General features: G+C 44.2%; 1 protein-coding gene across 10 annotated transcripts in view; it reads left to right on the top strand.

The window, feature by feature from the left end:
* Positions 1-17,952, top strand: part of LOC134209273 (calcium-binding protein E63-1) — a 370,945-nt gene that overhangs the window by 130,744 nt on the left and 222,249 nt on the right. For 5 of the 10 annotated variants that reach the window (XM_062685256.1, XM_062685253.1, XM_062685254.1 and 2 more), the window contains exon 5: positions 7,482-7,981. The exons of the other annotated variants lie outside the window; for them this stretch is intronic. In XM_062685256.1, the coding sequence (XP_062541240.1) occupies positions 7,675-7,981 (307 nt within the window). In that variant the 5' untranslated portion in view covers positions 7,482-7,674. The remainder of the gene's footprint in view (positions 1-7,481; positions 7,982-17,952) is intronic. 10 annotated transcript variants of the gene reach the window in all.

Raw genomic sequence — 17,952 nt, 5'->3', positions numbered from 1 at the left:
CTAGTTTTAGTAAAAAAATTATCAATTTTATCGACATGTTAAAATTATACGCATTTATCAAGTGTCTAATTTGTTTCGGGTATATTCTTTATCACATTACACATTCCAACCTGTATGTTGGTGGGTGCTACCGTCTAAATTTGTCAGAAAGCTGTATAGAAGCAGTTATATGATAATTCGAGTTAATCCCGACGAAATACTTGAAGTTTATGTATTTTAAGTAGCACTGTAGTCATTCATTTTGTTAATATTGTAAGCGAAAGGCTAACTAAAAGGAAGAGTGATCGAAAAACGAAAAGGGTATTCAGGGTATGGCCGAATAATTCGAAATTTAAAATATGGATCTATAATTTAACAAATTGGGGTCATGCGTAATATATATCACGGTGTGTCTGTGACCATTATTAACGAGAAAAAATGTCCATCCATTCTGAACTCGCCTTTCGAAAGATATAATATCCAGGCGTCTGCTATGAAAATTTCAAAATCTTTCATCTAGGGAATCGAAAGTTATAGCAGTTACAAATTTAATGATTTTTGCGTTCGATATCTCACTAATATGCAACCATATATACCGTGAATTTCCTCCTGATTACATCCAAATAAATTATCATCAAATATGCAATTTGCAACCTCAATCAACTATAACCTAAAACCTATTCTTTGAATAATAGAAAAAAATAGCAAAGGATGTTAGAGATAACATTGTACAAATATCGATGGTAAAATAGACAATACAACCAAAATACAGTATTCAGAATTATTGCACTTCAATCTCCTAATCATACCAAAGTGTGAATATTGATATCAATTGATATCAATTAACTACACTCCACGGAGAAAAATATGTGGAAGAATCAACCTGATTCTGCTTCAAATCAACAATATTTTTGCATTGATTTATGAATAACAATATTTTTGGTTGATACAACCACAAATAGGGTTGAATCAACCATACGCGATAGTTGATTCAACTATCGGATATATTTGTTTCAACCATGCTTTTCAGCTGTCACTGTCAAATGTTACATCAGAAAACAACTATTTTTATGGTTGTTTTCACTTTCGAAAATGCTACGAAACTACTTTATCGACACTACGATGACATCAACAAAATAGGAAAATGTGACAGAAGCAGAATCGAACTAGTTACAAGGGGAGTAAGAGTCATCCACCTTACCTCTGCTCCATACTTACTTCTTGGAAACAGAATGATTTATGTTGATCAGTCTCTACAGGTTTTTCATATTACGAAATAGTTGCCAGAACAACGATATCATTATTGTTTCAATCATGCGATGCAGGATTGAAACAACAATAATGTTCAATTGAAAGAAGCAATGAATCATCGTTGAAACAACAATGTTGAAGATTGAAACAATAATATGCACGTAGTTTGGTGCAACAATCGAAATAGTTGTTTCAATCTTGCAAGATTCTTCTGCGTGTCTGTATGATGATTCTGCTTTAATTAAATATGATAATAGTTGGTAACATAGAATACCGCGCTGAAACAATTTTGTCTTTCTTACTAGTCTTGGGTAGCTAGTAAGACTAGTAACCAACATTTAAACAACAATGTACATCATTTGTTGTCAGTTATACAACCATCATCCAGTTCGATCCAAGCAGTGGTACGAAAATGAGCTCCATTTGAAAAAAAAAATGGGAAAGGATAGATCACTCGAGAAAAATCGCCTTTTCCGAGAACGGTAGACGGAAAAAGCATATATGCACCACTTTGGAACGTTTCAACAATTTAACTGATTTGCTGAAAAACGATGCATTTACTACATAAATTAACACAGGGAATACTAGTATCCGACTAGAAGATGGAAACCATCGCATTCCCATGAAGCCAGGTAAGAAAATGAGAGATTTCAAAAGACTGAAACTATTTAAGAAATATTTCACTGTCATGAGACGATTTTAGTACAATTCCATTTAATTCCACCAAATCATATTACATATCGTATTTCGACCTCAACTGTATGGTCGTCTTCAGTGTCTCGTACTTGACTCGACTCAAGTCGAGACACTGAAGACGACCTTACAAGTCAACAGACTAAATACTCACGCTCCTCTAATGTGGACGTGTACTATACACATATGGAAGTGTTGGCTTGACAAATGGATTGCGAGTGATTTGACTATGCGTCCAATTTAGGAATCTCGAGCTCATTCAGTAGCCTCTAGGTTGCGAAGGCCGATGGAGGTCCTTCGTAGCTTAGTTGGTTAAAGCACTAGTCTAGCGTACTGTAGGGTCGTGGGTTCGAGTCCTACCGAAGGGAAAGTGGTTACCTCCAATACATTTTTAATTCATTATCTTCCACAAAATGTACATATTCACACATAAGTTTTCATAACATTGTAAATTAATTTATGTAGTAAATGCATTTTTTTATGAAGTAAATGCATCGTTTTTCAGCAAATCAGTTAAATTGTTGAAACGTTCCAAAGTGGTGCATATATGCTTTTTCCGTTTACCGTTCTCGGAATAGGCGGTTTTCCTCGGGTGATCTAGCCTTTCCCATTTTTTTCCAAATGGAACTCGTTTTCGTACCACTGCTTGAATCGAACTGGATGATGGTTGTATAACTGACAACAAATGATGCACATTGTTGTTTAAAAGTTGGTTACTATTCTTACTAACTACCCAGTACCCATGAAAGACAACATTGTTTCAGCGCGGTATTCTATGTTACTATTATTATTATTATTGATACATTCATCGGACAATTTTGCCTACATGAACACTTATTTGCTAAAAAAAATAGTAGAATAAAATTAAACATTCGACAGTCGGTCTCGAAAAACTCTAGCACTAACATTGAAATCAAATAAATAATAATATGAATTGAACAAAGAACACATAGCTCTTATAGGTTCGTTCTGCGCATAATCTGTCCTGTGTTGTTGAAGCCTCAAAAATCTTCGGTGTCGTAGTGGACGAGGGACAATATTCATGCCAATTTGAGCGAGGATCCATGGGGCATTTAGCTCACCTAGAAGTGCTTTGGCAACAAATGTGGCTCTCATATCGTTCCGTCTCTTCTGCAGTGTATCCATACCTAGCAAACGGCAACGGCTCTCATAAGATGGCAGATCATTGGGTCTTTGCCAAGGAAGAAATCTAAGCGCGTACTTTATGAACTTAGATTGGATTCTCTCAATTCTTTCGATCCAAACGCTGTGAATAGGACTCCATACAACAACTGCTGTTTCCAATATAGACCGAACTAAGCTAAAGTATAGTGACCTCAGACAGTATGGATCACGGAACTCCGAAGAAATCCGGAAGATGAACCCTAAATTCCGATTGGCTTTATTGATGACGTGGCTGTAATGTTCCCGAAAATTTAATTCGGAATCTAGCATAACGCCGAGATCCTTCACAACGCGACTCCTTTCTACTGATTCGTTTCCGATGTGATTGTCCCAGATAATGAAGATTTTCTCCTGGCAAACGATATTATGGTGCACTTTTTCACACTGATGATCAGGAAATTACGTCTACACCAGTCCACAAATTTGTCGATGAACATTTGCAGCAATTGGCAGTCATCTGGTGACTTAACGAGCCAATATATTTTGAAATCGTCGGCATAGACAATTTTACAATTTTGGGGCATGACAAAACATACGTCGTTGAAGAACAAGGAGAAAAGCAGAGGCCCTAGATTGCTTCCTTGTGGCACGCCGGAGTTGTTGCTGAAAGGTTCAGACTCAGTAGTTCCCAGTTTCACGCTCAGCTGTCGGCCGATAAGGTATGACTCCATCCACCTTACTAAGTTTGTCGCTACTCCTAAGCGTTCTAATTTAGCCAGAAGAATACGATGATTTACTCTATCGAAAGCTGATTTAAGATCCGTGTAGACCGAATCTACCTGAATTCCGAGCTCCATAGATTTCAAGCACAGTGAAGTGAACTGCACTAGATTTGTTGCTATTGATCTGCCAGGAAAGAATCCATGTTGGTCTGGCGAGATATACATCTTTGCTGATCGAAATAACTCACTGCTCACCAAAATTTCGAGGACTTTGGATCCTGCGCTCAGTGATGTCACTCCACGGTAGTTCGATATGTCACGCTTGTTTCCTTTTTTAAATGCTGGAAATATGATGGATTTTTTCCAACATACTGGAAATATTGCCTGAGCCAAGGATTTATTGTAAATTGCTCTCAAAGGCCCACAGAGAGCGGCATGACACTTTGTCAACACGATGAAGGCCCTGGGGCAAACGAAGGTTTAAGTTTCCTCATAGCTCTCAAGACATCTTCATCAAATTCACGAATGACTGTATGCAGTGCATTTAACGGAATATCCGTTATGGCGCCATCAATTTCATCTTGACTACTCTCACTATCATCGAAAGTACTAGCAAATTGTTTGGCAAACAAATTGCAAATGCCCTCTTTATTAGTGGATGTTTCGTTCACTAAAAACATGCTTGACGGTAAGCCAGTTTCCTTCCGTTTCTCGTTGACAAGGTCACCCTGTTTTCGTACCACATATCGACCATAAAGCACCCGATTATAGTTTTTATATTTCGAACTCGCAATGTTGAACATTCTTTTAGTAGATGGGTTCCGATTGCTGAATCCTCAAAATCTTCAAGGTACTTGCACGTTGCCGTTTCAAAAATTGAAGGCGATGATTGGACCATGATGGTTTGCGGCGACCGCGTGTGGCAGGCACAAACTCTGGAAATAGTAGCGTTAACGTAGTAGTGTAGAACCGGACTGCTTCATTTACGTCGTGCGTTAAGTACAGGGGAGACCAGTCAACAGAGAGAAGAGCCTGGTTCAGTTGTTCGAAGTTAGTTCTAGAGAAATCCAGCATTCCATCATCTACGGCCTCAGAGAAGACTGTTCGCGTCGGGCATCGTACCACGGTGATAAATGGAGGGTGTAACGGATCGATTGGTATGAGAGCGTCGGGTGGTTCAACAATATTACACATTGTTAAGGCATCTTCGCTGACGAAGACTAGATCCAACGTTCGTAGCAGGCAGTTCTTTGTTACATTCAGTTGTTTCAGGTTCAGTACCGACATTCCATCGTAGAAAGCAATACTGGAAGAAGTGGAATCGGTAGGCTCAGGGTAAGCATAACCCGCGGGTGTGGCACGCCAGCATAAGTCAGGTAGATTAAAATCACCAAACAGTATATGAGCAGTGCGAATGTCACAGGATGAGACGATTGCAGAGATCGCGCTAATATGATTCTCGATATTGCCTCGGTTTCTAGATTGATCAGGAGGAATGTAAACTACACCCAGACGAACTGTTTGTTCGTTGATTTCAATATTCACCCATAGATGTTCCAAGCTAGCATCAATAATGATGGGGCTGCATCGGGAGGAACAGAATGTATTCTTAATAGCTATGAGTACTCCACCCCCACGTAATTTACCGGAGAACTCCGGGTTTCGATCATTACGGTACACGGAATAACTATCTCCAAATAATTGAACAGAGTTTATGACCTCACATAGCCAGGTTTCTGTCAGAACGATGACATCGTACTCTTGGTCAGATACAGCAACAAAGAAGTCATCCACCTTCGTTCGCAACCCTCTGACGTTCTGGTAGTAAATGCTCATGGAATCGTCCGGGGTTGAAACACTGCACTTTTGGTCATCGGAATTAGACGGAAGCTGGAAATGTTGAGTTCTACTGAGAACGAGAGCAGCATCTTCCTTTGCTTCGGGTGGACATATACAGGTCTTGCATTTACCTGGACCAACTGAGTCGTCAAGTTGATGATTCAAATCCAACGGTGGAGGAGAAAGGAGATTGGTGTTAACCGAACCTGCATTGTAAGCGGGATCCTCTAGCTCAGAGCTGGGTAAACGGGTCTGCAATAGTTGAGTTTCACTGAGAGCGAGAGCAGCATCTGACTTTGCTTCGGGTGGACATATACTGGTCTTGCATTTACCTGGACCAACTGGGTCATCAAGCTGGTGATTCACTTCCAACGATGGAGGAATGCGACTGATATCGATGATTGTTGTAGATACGGTGTGGGCCACATCATCCCGCAGGTGGCTGTCGTGAGCATTTCGGTAGGGGAAATTATCGGGAATTGTAGCATGGCATGCGTAGTCATCAATAGCAGCAGGAGACTGTAAAAGTTGAATTCCATTGAGAACACGAGCAGCATCTTCCTTTGCTTCGGTTAGACATATACTGGTCTTGCATTTACCTGGACCAACTGAGTAGTCAAGTTGGTGCTTTACTTCCAACGGTGGACGGTTGTGACTGGCGTTGGACGAACGTGCATTGTAAGTGTTATCACTAGGTTCAAGGGTCTGAAATTGTTGAGCTCCACTGAGAGCGAGAGCGGCATCTGATTTTGCTTCGGTTGGACATATACTGGTCTTGTGTTTACCTGGGCCAGCTGAGACTTCAAGCTGGTTGTACAAATCCATCGAAAGCGGCATGTCATTCTCAAAACGTGTAATTGATTGCTAATAAGAGAGGTCAACTCTTTGTCTCGCTTTAGATAAACGTTTTCGATAGACAGGGCAGTCATAGCTCCATGCAGGGTGAGCAACGTCGAGTAGCTCGTCGTAATCACAAGTTCGTGTATATGTTACCAACTATTATCATATTTAATAAAAGCAGAATCATCATACAGAGTGTAGTTAATTGTCTGTCATAGACAATATTCACACTTTGGTATGATTAGGAGATTGAAGTGCAATAATTCTGAATACTGTATTTTGGTTGTATTGTCTATTTTACCATCGATATTTGTACAATGTTATCTCTAACATCCTTTGCTAATTTTTTTTCTATCATTCAAAGAATAGGTTTTAAGTTATAGTTGATTGAGGTTGCAAATTGCATATTTGATGATAATTTATTTGGATGTAATCAGGAGGAAATTCACGGTATATATGGTTGCATATTAGTGAGACATCGAACGCAAAAATCATTAAATTTGTAACTGCTATAACTTTCGATTCCCTAGATGAAAGATTTTGAAATTTTCATAGCAGACGCCTGAATATTATATCTTTCGAAAGGTGAGTTCAGAATGGATGGACATTTTTTTTTCGTTAATAATGGTCACAGACACACCGTGTATATTCATTATGCTGGTTATAGTCCATTGAATACGGAAGAAATATTATACTATTGTGACTTAAACACAACATAGTGTCTCCAAAAGCAATTTTATCTCAAAAATACTTTAAAATTAGCTGTCAACATTCTTGATTGCCTTTAGCTCAAGGTTGATCAAGAAAGATGGTTTTTTCAAATAAAGGAAAGCTAAAATTTGTATTCCAACCGCTGGATCGAATTCTCCAATCCCAGTAGAAACCGAGGTGCACCTTCAAGTGAACACCTTGTTCGAGACCTTTAAAGTGTCTCAATCAAAACAGCGCGATAACAGCTTGTTGCGTGCAATAAACAACGGCAAGATACCAGTAAAACGAAATTCTTACATGTAAGTCCATTTACCCTTCAAGTGTTTGGCGGCAGCTTGTTCGTAATCAGTATACCATCCCACTACGCCGAGATAAGGAGAAGAAACTCCGAAAATTGCTAGCCGTCCATCGTCTTCGTCATCGTCTGCCAGCCAGTTGAAGTGTGGGTAGCGGTAGATTACGGAGGTAGTTCCCAAGTAGTTCTAGCTAGTTCCGGTTGTGCAAACCAAGTGCAATGAGTGGTGGTTCACAAGCCGGTGCCCAGCCTCAAGATGAGGAAGTAGCGTTCCCACCGATATCGGGAGCGGTACGTCGGTTGGTTGATTGCAATTTCCTCACGGCGAAGGCTGCCCGAGAGGGAACCCCTCCAAAAGCCGTTGGGGACGATCAGGATAGTGGCGATTGTGTGAAAGTGCATAGCGACCCGGGGGTTGTTGAATATGTGACCCCGGAGGAGGGACCGAAACCGAAGCTGAAGAAACGAATCATCCGAAGGATCGTACGTAAGAAGAAGGTGCTACCGAAGAAGGACGAGAAATTCTGTGAGTGTTCATCTTGATCAATGGATATGATGTGGCTAATAGCAATTTCACCGACCACAACTTCGACTCGAACCAACGCAAAACGGACTGTACCAGTAACGGGAGATAAGATCCATGACGCTGCGTGACTTATTTGTGCTAATAGCTTGTTATCAGATCACCGTGTTTTGCTTTGCCACTCTTCTGAGATTACTCGACGGTTGACGAACTGTGTCGTGAATGGGTACCAATATTGTTTAGACAAGAGTTTGCATTAGTAACCGAAACTGCACCGATGAAGGATGAGCATTGCTAGACAGATTTAAATGAACTGGACTAAATGGAATTAAATCGCCCAAATGCTTACGACAAACATTAAGTTAAATTTTGAAGCACGAAACCAGACAAACCTCGGATCACCCAATGCAATATTTCCATCAACAAGTGCTTCGAGCTGGACTTTGGACAGAATGCATAACCACACTCGATCAGCTGCTCCATAAATAAAACATCCCTGAACTACGCAGCCTTCCCGTTGTTCGTCTCCCCATCCAAAACCGAAAATATATTTTATTCGTTAAACATAGACCCGGCGTGTTAGGACGGGGACGGAAAACGTTACAAAAACAAACCTACCGGCTTGCAACATGTGTCTTCTGTATCGTATATATATCAAACACCAGCCCAGCGATGATGGTGCGCTGACTGGGCCCTGTCGCACCAGTGAACAGAGGTTTAACATCTGACCAAATTCGGTGAAAATGTAATGAATGAAGAATGTCATTGTTTTAAGCGTGATGGTTCAACTATAGGTCCGAGCTCTTGACACACCTATAAAAGATTCCTAACCTATTTATTATGTAAAAGAGATGCTTCATTACTGAAAATCAACTAGCAAACGTCATTTTTGCCGGGATATCAGTTGTATATTACTATGAGTGTGTTGCTTAGCCACAGAAATGAAAACTTCCATAATTTATTTTATTGAATGGAAATTTCCCTAATTTTTCGCCAAGATCCTTGCATTTTTCGTTTCTTATCTTGTTGTGTGATGCGCTCGTTCGCCGCAATCATGTTCCGGCTACGAGTGAACGTAGCAGAAAGATGGAAAATTATCTGCTCAATGTCAGTGGGTAAATGAAAAATTTAGAATGTCAGTTTTGAAATTTCCTGAGGTACAACTTTGTTAGATTCTACTGAACTCGATAAGATAAAGCTTGGTGTGTATTGCTTTTATATTATTCCTACTTAAATATTGTAATCAGTCGCGAATAGATTTCTTTAAACATCACTAATTGAAGAAGGGTATACTCTTTGTCTAGACCTGATTTATGGTAAAAAAAAGTGGATTAAGATTTTTTATTTAGCGAATTTCAATAAAACTGAATGTGTAATTATTGATGTTTACCGTTCAAACCATTTACCAACCTTTTGACCAAGATTACAACGTTGCGAAATTAAATGGTATAGTACTAAGCTCGTGATATGACAGGCAAACATAAACTTTTTTTTCCGAGAAATCTTTCAGACAATTTGATGATCGTTCATTAGGGGCCCTCCTTAGCCGTGCGATAATACGCGCTGGTACAAAGCAAGACCATACTGAGGGTGGCTGGGTTTGATTCCCGGTGCCGATCTGGGAAATTTTCGGATTGGAAATTGTCTCGACTTCCCTGGGCATAAAAGTATCATCGCTAGCCTCATGATATACGAATGCAAATATAGTAACCTGGCTTAGAAACCTCGCGGTTAATAACTGTGGAAGTGCTTAATGAACACTAAGCTGCGAGGTGGCTTTGTGAGGATGTAATGCCAATAAAAAGAAGAAGAAGTCATTAGGAAATTAAGGAATTGCTCCTACAACGCCCTTTGAAATTCTTACTAGATTTTTTGGTGTTTCCGTCTGAAATTATGTCAGAATATATTTTTTTTAATGAAATTCAAATATATTCCTTCGACCCTGAAATAATCTCCAGAGAAATTTCGATGGGGATGCTTTGCGGAATTACCGTAAAAGTTCTGGAATAATGTTCTAGGGGAAAAGTCCGATGAATTTGCAGACGAAATTTTCAAAGAATTTCTGAGAGAATTCCCAAAGGAAAAAAAATCTTAAACGATGACCCGTGAGAGCTCTTTGAGGAATTTTCGGTAGAATTCCAGGGGCGTAGGTGAGAGGTGGCTTTCAAGGAATTCCGCATGAGCTTCGAAAGGAATACACAGGAAATTTCTTGAGAGCTTTCGATGTAATTTGTGTAGAGTTCTAGAGGTGGAGGATTTCACGGGGATTTTCAAGAGAAAATCATAGTGGAATTTCTGGATTAAAAAGAAATTTCTGAAGAAAACTCAATAAAAAAATCGAAGATTTTACGGAGGAATGCCTGGAACAACTTCCGGAGAAATTGATGGAGCAATTACTGAAGTAATTTCCGAAGAAATTGCTGGAGGAACTTCCGAAGAGCTACTGGAGGAACTTCTGGAAAAACTTCCGGAAGAACTCTTGGAGAAACTTCCGGAAAAACTCCTGGAGAAACTTCAGGAAGAACTCCTGAAGGAACTTTCGGAGTAACATCCAGAGGATCTCTTGGAGGAACTTCCGAGGAATTCTTTGAGAAACTTTCAGAAGAACTCCTGGAAGAATTTCCGGAGGAACTTCCGAATGAACTTCTGGAGGAGTTTCTGAAAGAACTTTTGGGGGAGCTCGTTGAGGAGCTTCAGGAGAACATGGGGTTGATTTATTGATATTTTTCGGTGAACAATAACTATACGCCATTTGTATTTATTGAAAAAATTAAACAAAAAATAAACATTAATTAAATTACAATTATTTAGAACGGCACTTTACATTTAACACAACACACTTTTTTTTCCCACCACAACTCACATTTCGATCACCGCAGCAATTTCAACCTCGTTGTCTGCTGGGCGATCACGTACCACTGGCAAGTGGTACTAGGAGAACTCCTAGAGGAACTTCCGGAAGAGTTTCAGGAGGAACTTCCGGAAGAGTTCCAGGAGGAACCTCCGGAGGAACTTCCGAAGGAACTTCTGGAGGAGTTTCTGAAAGAACTTTTGAAGGAACTCGTTGAGGAGCTTCAGGAGAACTCCTAGAGGAAGTTCCGGAGGAGTTTTAGGAGGAACTTCAGGAGAACTCCTAGAGAACTTCCGGAGGAGTTCCAGGAGGAACTTCCGGAGGATTTCCAGGGGGAACATCCGGAGGAGTTCCAGGGGGAACTTCCGGAGGAGTTCCAGGGGGAACTTCCGGAGGAGTTCCAGAGGGATAATATCAATGTTAAACATATTGATGCCTGGTAGCCTCATCTTATGCATTGTAGTTTTTTTTCGCCTATCTAATGAAACGAATACTTGAGCTGAACATAACATAAGAGATTAACCAGCCTAGGGCTGTAAATCTTTTTAATTAATACAATAATAATAACATTAAATTGTTGAAGGAGGGGGAAAGATATACCTGTGCGCTGATAAAAATTTTATCGATGGTGGCGGGACAGATAAATTCCATCCAGCTGCGGTGGCGTGTTGGCGAAAGTTCCTTCGGAACGTCCTCAAGGAATTCCTCCAGAAATTCCTCCATACATTCCTCTGGAAGTTTCTCCTAGAATTCCTCCGGAAGTCCTCCTAGAATTCTTCCAGAAGTTCCTCCAGAAGTTTCTCCTGGAATTCCTCCAGAACTTCCTCCTACAGTGCTACAGTTCATCCAGAAGCTTCTCCTGCAACTCCTCCGGAAGTTCCTCCTGGAACTCCTCCGGAAGTTGCTCCTGGAACTCCTCCGGAAGTTCCTCCTGGAACTCCTCCGGAAGTTCCTCCTGGAACTCCTATGAAAGTTGCTCCTAGAACTCCTCCGGAAGTTGCTCCTGGAACTCCTCCGGAAGTTCCTCCAGGAACTCCTCCGGAAGTTCCTCCAGGAATTCCTCCGGAAGATCCTTCAGGAACTCCTCCGGAAGTTCCTCCAGGAACTCCTCCGGAAGTTCCTCCAGGAACTCCTCCGGAAGTTCCTCCAGGAACTCCTCCGGAAGTTCCTCCAGGAACTCCTCCGGAAGTTCCTCCAGGAACTCCTCCGGAAGTTCCTCCAGGAACTCCTCCGGAAGTTCCTCCTGGAGCTCCTCCGGAAGTTCCTCCTGAAACTCCTCCGAAAGTTGCTCCTAGAGCTCCTCCGGAAGTTCCTCCTGGAGCTCCTCCGGAAGTTCCTCCTGGAGCTCCTCCGGAAGTTCCTCCTGGAGCTCCTCCGGAAGTTCCTCCTGGAACTCCTCCGGAAGTTCTTCCTGGAACTCCTCCGGAAGTTCCTCCAGGAATTCTTCCGGAAGTTCCTCCAGGAATTCTTCCGGAAGTTCCTCCAGGAATTCTTCCGGAAGTTCCTCCAGGAATTCTTCCGGAAGTTCCTCCAGGAATTCTTCCGGAAGTTCCTCCAGGAATTCCTCCGGAAGTTCCTCCAGGAATTCCTCCGGAAGTTCCTCCAGAAATTCCACCGGAAGTTCCTCCAGACATTCCTCCGGAAATTCCTCCAGAAATTCCTCCGGAAGTTCCTCCGGAAGTTCCTCCAGGAATTCCTCCGGAAGTTCCTCCAGGAATTCCTCAGGAAGTTCCTCCAGGAATTCCTCCGGAAGTTCCTCCAGGAATTCCTCTGAAAGTTCCTCCAGGAATTCCTCCGGAAGTTCCTCCAGGAATTCCTCCGGAAGTTCCTCCAGGAATTCCTCCGGAAGTTCCTCCAGGAATTCCTCCAGAAGTTCCTCCAGAATTCCTCCGGAAGTTCCTCCAGCAATTCCTCCGGAAGTTTCTCCAGGAATTCCTCCGAAATTTCGTTTAGGAATTCCTCCGGAAGTTCCTCCAGGAATTCCTCAGGAAGTTCCTCCAGGAATTCCTCCGAAGTTCCTCCAGGAATTCCTCCGGAAGTTCCTCCAGGAATTCCTCGGAAGTTCCTCCAGGAATTCCTCCGAAGTTCCTCCAGGAATTCCTCCGGAAGTTCCTCAGGAATTCCTCCGGAAGTTCCTCCAGGAATTCCTCCGGAAGTTCCTCCAGGAATTCCTCCGGAAGTTCCTCCAGGAATTCCTCCAAAGTTCCTCAGGAATTCCTCCGGAAGTTCCTCCAGGAATTCCTCCGGAAGTTCCTCCAGGAATTCCTCCGGAAGTTCCTCCAGGAATTCCTCCGGAAGTTCCTCCAGGAATTCCTCCGGAAGTTCCTCCAGGAATTCCTCCGAAGTTCCTCCAGGAATTCCTCCGAAGTTCTTCAGGAATTCCTCCGGAAGTTCCTCCAGGAATTCCTCCGGAAGTTCCTCCAGGAATTCCTCCGGAAGTTCCTCCAGGAATTCCTCCGGAAGTTCCTCCAGGAATTCCTCCGGAAGTTCCTCCAGGAATTCCTCCGGAAGCTCCTCCAGGAATTCCTCCAACAGTGCCTCCAGGAATTCCTCCGGAAGTTCCTCCAGGAATTCCTCCGAAGTTCCTCCAGGAATTCCTCCGGAAGTTCCTGCAGGAAGTCCTCCGGAAGTTCCTCCAGGAATTCCTCCGGAAGTTCCTCCAGGAATTCCTCCTGAAGTTCCTCCAGGAATTCCTCCGGAAGTTCCTCCAGGAATTCCTCCGGAAGTTCCTCCAGGAATTCCTCCGAGTTCCTCCAGGAATTCCTCGGAAGTTCCTCCAGGAATTCCTCCGGAAGTTCCTCCAGGAATTCCTCCGGAAGTTCCTCCAGGAATTCCTCCGGAAGTTCCTCAGGAATTCCTCCGGAAGTTCCTCAGGAATTCCTCCGGAAGTTCCTCCAGGAATTCCTCCGGAAGTTCCTCCAGGAATTCCTCCGGAAGTTCCTCCAGGAATTCCTCCGGAAGTTCCTCCAGGAATTCCTCCGGAAGTTCCCCCAGGAATTCCTCCGGAAGTCCCTCAGGAATTCCTCCGGAAGCTCCTCCAGGAATTCCTCCGGAAGTTCCTCCAGGAATTCCTCCGGAAGTTCCTCAGGAATTCCTCCGGAAGTTCCTCCAGGAATTCCTCCGGAAGTTCCTCCAGGAATTCCTCCGGAAGTTCCTCCAGGAATTCCTCCGGCAGTTCCTCCAGGAATTCCTCCGGAAGTTCCTCCAGGAATTCCTCGGAAGTTCCTCCAGGAATTCCTCCGAAGTTCCTCCAGGAATTCCTCCGGAAGTTCCTCCAGGAATTCCTCCGGAAGTTCCTCAGGAATTCCTCGAAGTTCCTCCAGGAATTCCTCCGGAAGTTCCTCAGGAATTCCTCGGAAGTTCCTCCAGGAATTCCTCCGGAAGTTCCTCCAGGAATTCCTCGGAAGTTCCTCCAGGAATTCCTCCGGAAGTTCTCCAGGAATTCCTCCGGAAGTTCCTCCAGGAATTCCTCCGAAGTTCCTCCAGAATTCCTCGGAAGTTCCTCCAGGAATTCCTCCGGAAGTTCCTCCAGGAATTCCTCGGAAGTTCCTCCAGGAATTCCTCCGGAAGTTCCTCCAGGAATTCCTCCGGAAGTTCCTCAGGAATTCCTCCGGAAGTTCCTCAGGAATTCCTCCGGAAGTTCCTCCGCAATTCCTCCGGAAGTTCCTCCAGGAATTCCTCCGGAAGTTCCTCCAGGAATTCCTCCGGAAGTTCCTCCAGGAATTCCTCCGAAGGTTCCTCCAGAAATTCTTCCGGAAGTTCCTCTAGGAATTCCTTCGGAAATTCCTCCAGGAATTCCTCCGGAAGTTCCTGCAGGAATTCCTCCGGAAGTTCAACCAGGAATTCCTCCGGAAGTTCCTCCAGGAATACCTCCGGAAGTTCCTCCAGGAATACCTCCGGAAGCTCCTCCCCCTGGAACTCTTCCGGAAGCTCCCTCTGGAACTCCTCCGGAAGTTCCCCCTGGAACTCCTCCGGATGTTCCCCCTGGAAATCCTCCGGAAGTTCCTCCTGGAACTCCTCCGGAAGTTCCCCCTGGAACTCCTCCGGATGTTCCCCCTGGAACTCCTCCGGATGTTCCCCCTGGAAATCCTCCGGAAGTTTCTCCTGGAACTCCTAGAGGAAGTTCCGGAGGAGTTTTAGGAGGAACTTCAGGAGAACTCCTAAAGAACTTCCGGAGGAGTTCCAGGAGAAACTTCCGGAGGATTTCCAGGGGGAACATCCGGAGGAGTTCCAGGGGGAACTTCCGCAGGAGTTCCAGAGGGAACTTCCGGAGGAGTTCCTGGAGGAACTTCCGGAGGAATTCCTTGGAGGAACTTCCGAGGGGAGGAACTTCCGGAGGAATTCCTGGAGGAACTTCCGAGGAGAATTCCTGGAGGAACTTCCGGGAGGAATTCCTGAGGAGGAACTTCCGGAGGAGGCTGGAGGAGGCCTGGAGGAGGTCCTGGAGGAACTTCCGGAGGAATTCCTGGGAGGAACTTCCTGGAGGAATTCTGGAGGAACTTCCGGAGGAATTCCTGGAGGAACTTCCGGAGGAATTCCTGGAAGAACTTCCGGAGGAATTCCTGGGAGAACTCCGAGGAATTCCTGAAGAACTTCCGGAGGAATTCCTGAGGAACTTCCTGGAGGAATTCCTGGAGGAACTTCCGGAGGAATTCCTGAGGAACTTCCGGAGGAATTCCTGAGGAACTTCCGGAGGAATTCCTGAGGATCTTCCGGAGGAATTCCTGGAGGAACTTCCGGAGGAATTCCTGGAGGAACTTCCGGAGGAATTCCTGGAGGAACTTCCGAGGAATTCCTGGAGGAACTCCGGAGGAATTCCTGGAGGAACTTCCGGAGGAATTCCTGGAGGAGTCCTGGAGGAATTCCTGGAGGAACTTCCGGAGGAATTCCTTGAGGAACTCCGAGGAATTCCTGGAGGAACTTCCGGAGGAATTCCTGGAGGAACTTCCGGAGGAATTCCTGAGGAACTTCCGAGGAATTCCTGGAGGAACTTCCGGAGGAATTCCTCAGGAACTTCCGGAGAATTCCTGGAGGAACGGAGGAATTCCTGGAGGAACTTCCGAGGAATTCCTGGAGGAATTTCCGGAGGAATTCCTGGAGGAACTCTGGAGGAATTCCTGGAGGAACTTCCGGAGGAATTCCTGGAGGAACTTCCGGAGGAATTCCTGGAGGAACTTCCGGAGGAATTCCTGGAGGAACTTCCGGAGGAATTCCTGGAGGAACTTCCGGAGGAATTCCTGGAGGAACTTCCGGAGGAATTCCTGGAGGAACTTCCGGAGGAATTTCTGAAGGAACTTCCGAAGGAACTCGTGGAGGAACTTCCGGAGGAACTTCCGAGGAATTCCTGGAGGAACTTCCGAGGAATTCCTGGAGGAACTTCCGGAGGAATTCCTGGAGGAACTTCCGGAGGAATTCCTGGAGGAACTTCCGGAGGAATTCCTGGAGGAACTTCCGGAGGAATTCCTGGAGGAACTTCCGGAGAAATTCCTGGAGGAACTTCCGGAGGAACTTCCGGAAGAATTCCTGGAGGAACTTCCGAAAGAATTCCTGGAGGAACTTCCGGAAGAATTCCTGGAGGAACTTCCGGAGGAGTTCCAGGAAGAACTTCCGGAGGAGTTCCAGGAGGAACTTCCGGAGGAGCTCCAGGAGGAACTTCCGGAGGAGCTCCAGGAGGAACTTCCGGAGGAGCTCCAGGAGGAACTTCCGGAGGAGCTCCAGGAGGAACTTCCGGAGGAGTTTCAGGAGGAACTTCCGGAGGAGTTCCAGGAGGAACTTCCGGAGGAGTTCCTGGAGGAACTTCCGGAGGAGTTCCTGGAGGAACTTCCGGAGGAGTTCCTGGAGGATCTTCCGGAGGAATTCCTGGAAGAACATCCGGAGGAGTTCCTGGAGGAACTTCCGGAGGAGTTCCAGGAGCAACTTCCGGAGGAGTTCTAGGAGCAACTTTCATAGGAGTTCCAGGAGGAACTTCCGGAGGAGTTCCAGGAGGAACTTCCGGAGGAGTTGCAGGAGAAGCTTCTGGATGAACTGTAGCACTGTAGGAGGAAGTTCTGGAGGAATTCCAGGAGAAACTTCTGGAAGAATTCCAGGAGGACTTCCGGAGGAATTCTAGGAGAAACTTCCAGAGGAATGTATGGAGGATTTTCTGGAGGAATTCCTGGAAGACGTTCCGAAGGAACTTTTGCCAACACGCCACCGCAGCTGGATGAAAATTATCAGTCCCGCCACCGTCGATAAAATTTCTATCAGCGCACAGGTCTATCTGTCTCCATCCTTCAACAATTTTATGTTATTATTATTGTATTAATTAAAAAGATTTACAGCCCTAGGCTGGTTAATCTCTTATGTTATGTTCAGCTCAAGTATTCGTTTCATTAGATAGGCGAAAAAAAACTACAATGCATAAGATGAGGCTACCAGGCATCAATATGTTTAACATTGATAATCAAATAATGTGTCATTTGGTCATTCTAGTATAAGGAATATAAGGAATATATATTACTTTGCTTTATCGGGATTTTAAAATTGAGTGAGAGATTCCTAATAACCCTAATATTTTTAATTATCAGCCAATCAACTCTTAAGCATGTTTGCACTGTGTGTGTCTTTTTTTGCTTGCAAGGGGTGGAGGCCTTTAAAAATATGCGTAACAGACATCCAACAATGGTCAAGGCGAACAGGGTTGGGCTGCTGCTCGACCTGCTAAAAATGTGCCTCTCGGAAAGTGCCCATGCACTACTACTAGAACTCATGCCCTTAGCTAAAGGTAGTTCGCCGACTAGCTGGCAGATCCACTTCTACCTTGTATCGATCCCTCCTTGGCACTCGCGCCACAATCTTCTTGACAATCGAATATCACGTGCTTTGGAGTACACACAGGTTTTTTTACACGGTTTGGTTTTAGTCGTTTAAGACCTTCAGCGTCAATGAAACAATGAGTTAACCCCACGAAAAAATTCACAAAAAAAATCAAAGAAATTTTAGGTGGTATTTAAAAAGCTGTGAAAGTTCAGGTTAATCGAGAAATTATTGAATTCCAACCGCGTAAAAAAACTGGGTGTTCATTGACGCACGGCGTGCAGGAGGATGACAACGCATCACAGCGGTGCAGATATTGGCGACAACA

This window comes from Armigeres subalbatus, chromosome 2 (assembly GCF_024139115.2).
Source record: "Armigeres subalbatus isolate Guangzhou_Male chromosome 2, GZ_Asu_2, whole genome shotgun sequence".
NCBI lineage: Eukaryota > Metazoa > Arthropoda > Insecta > Diptera > Culicidae > Armigeres > Armigeres subalbatus.
Note: the sequence above shows the minus strand (reverse complement) of the source record. Positions and strands in the feature narration are given on the sequence as shown.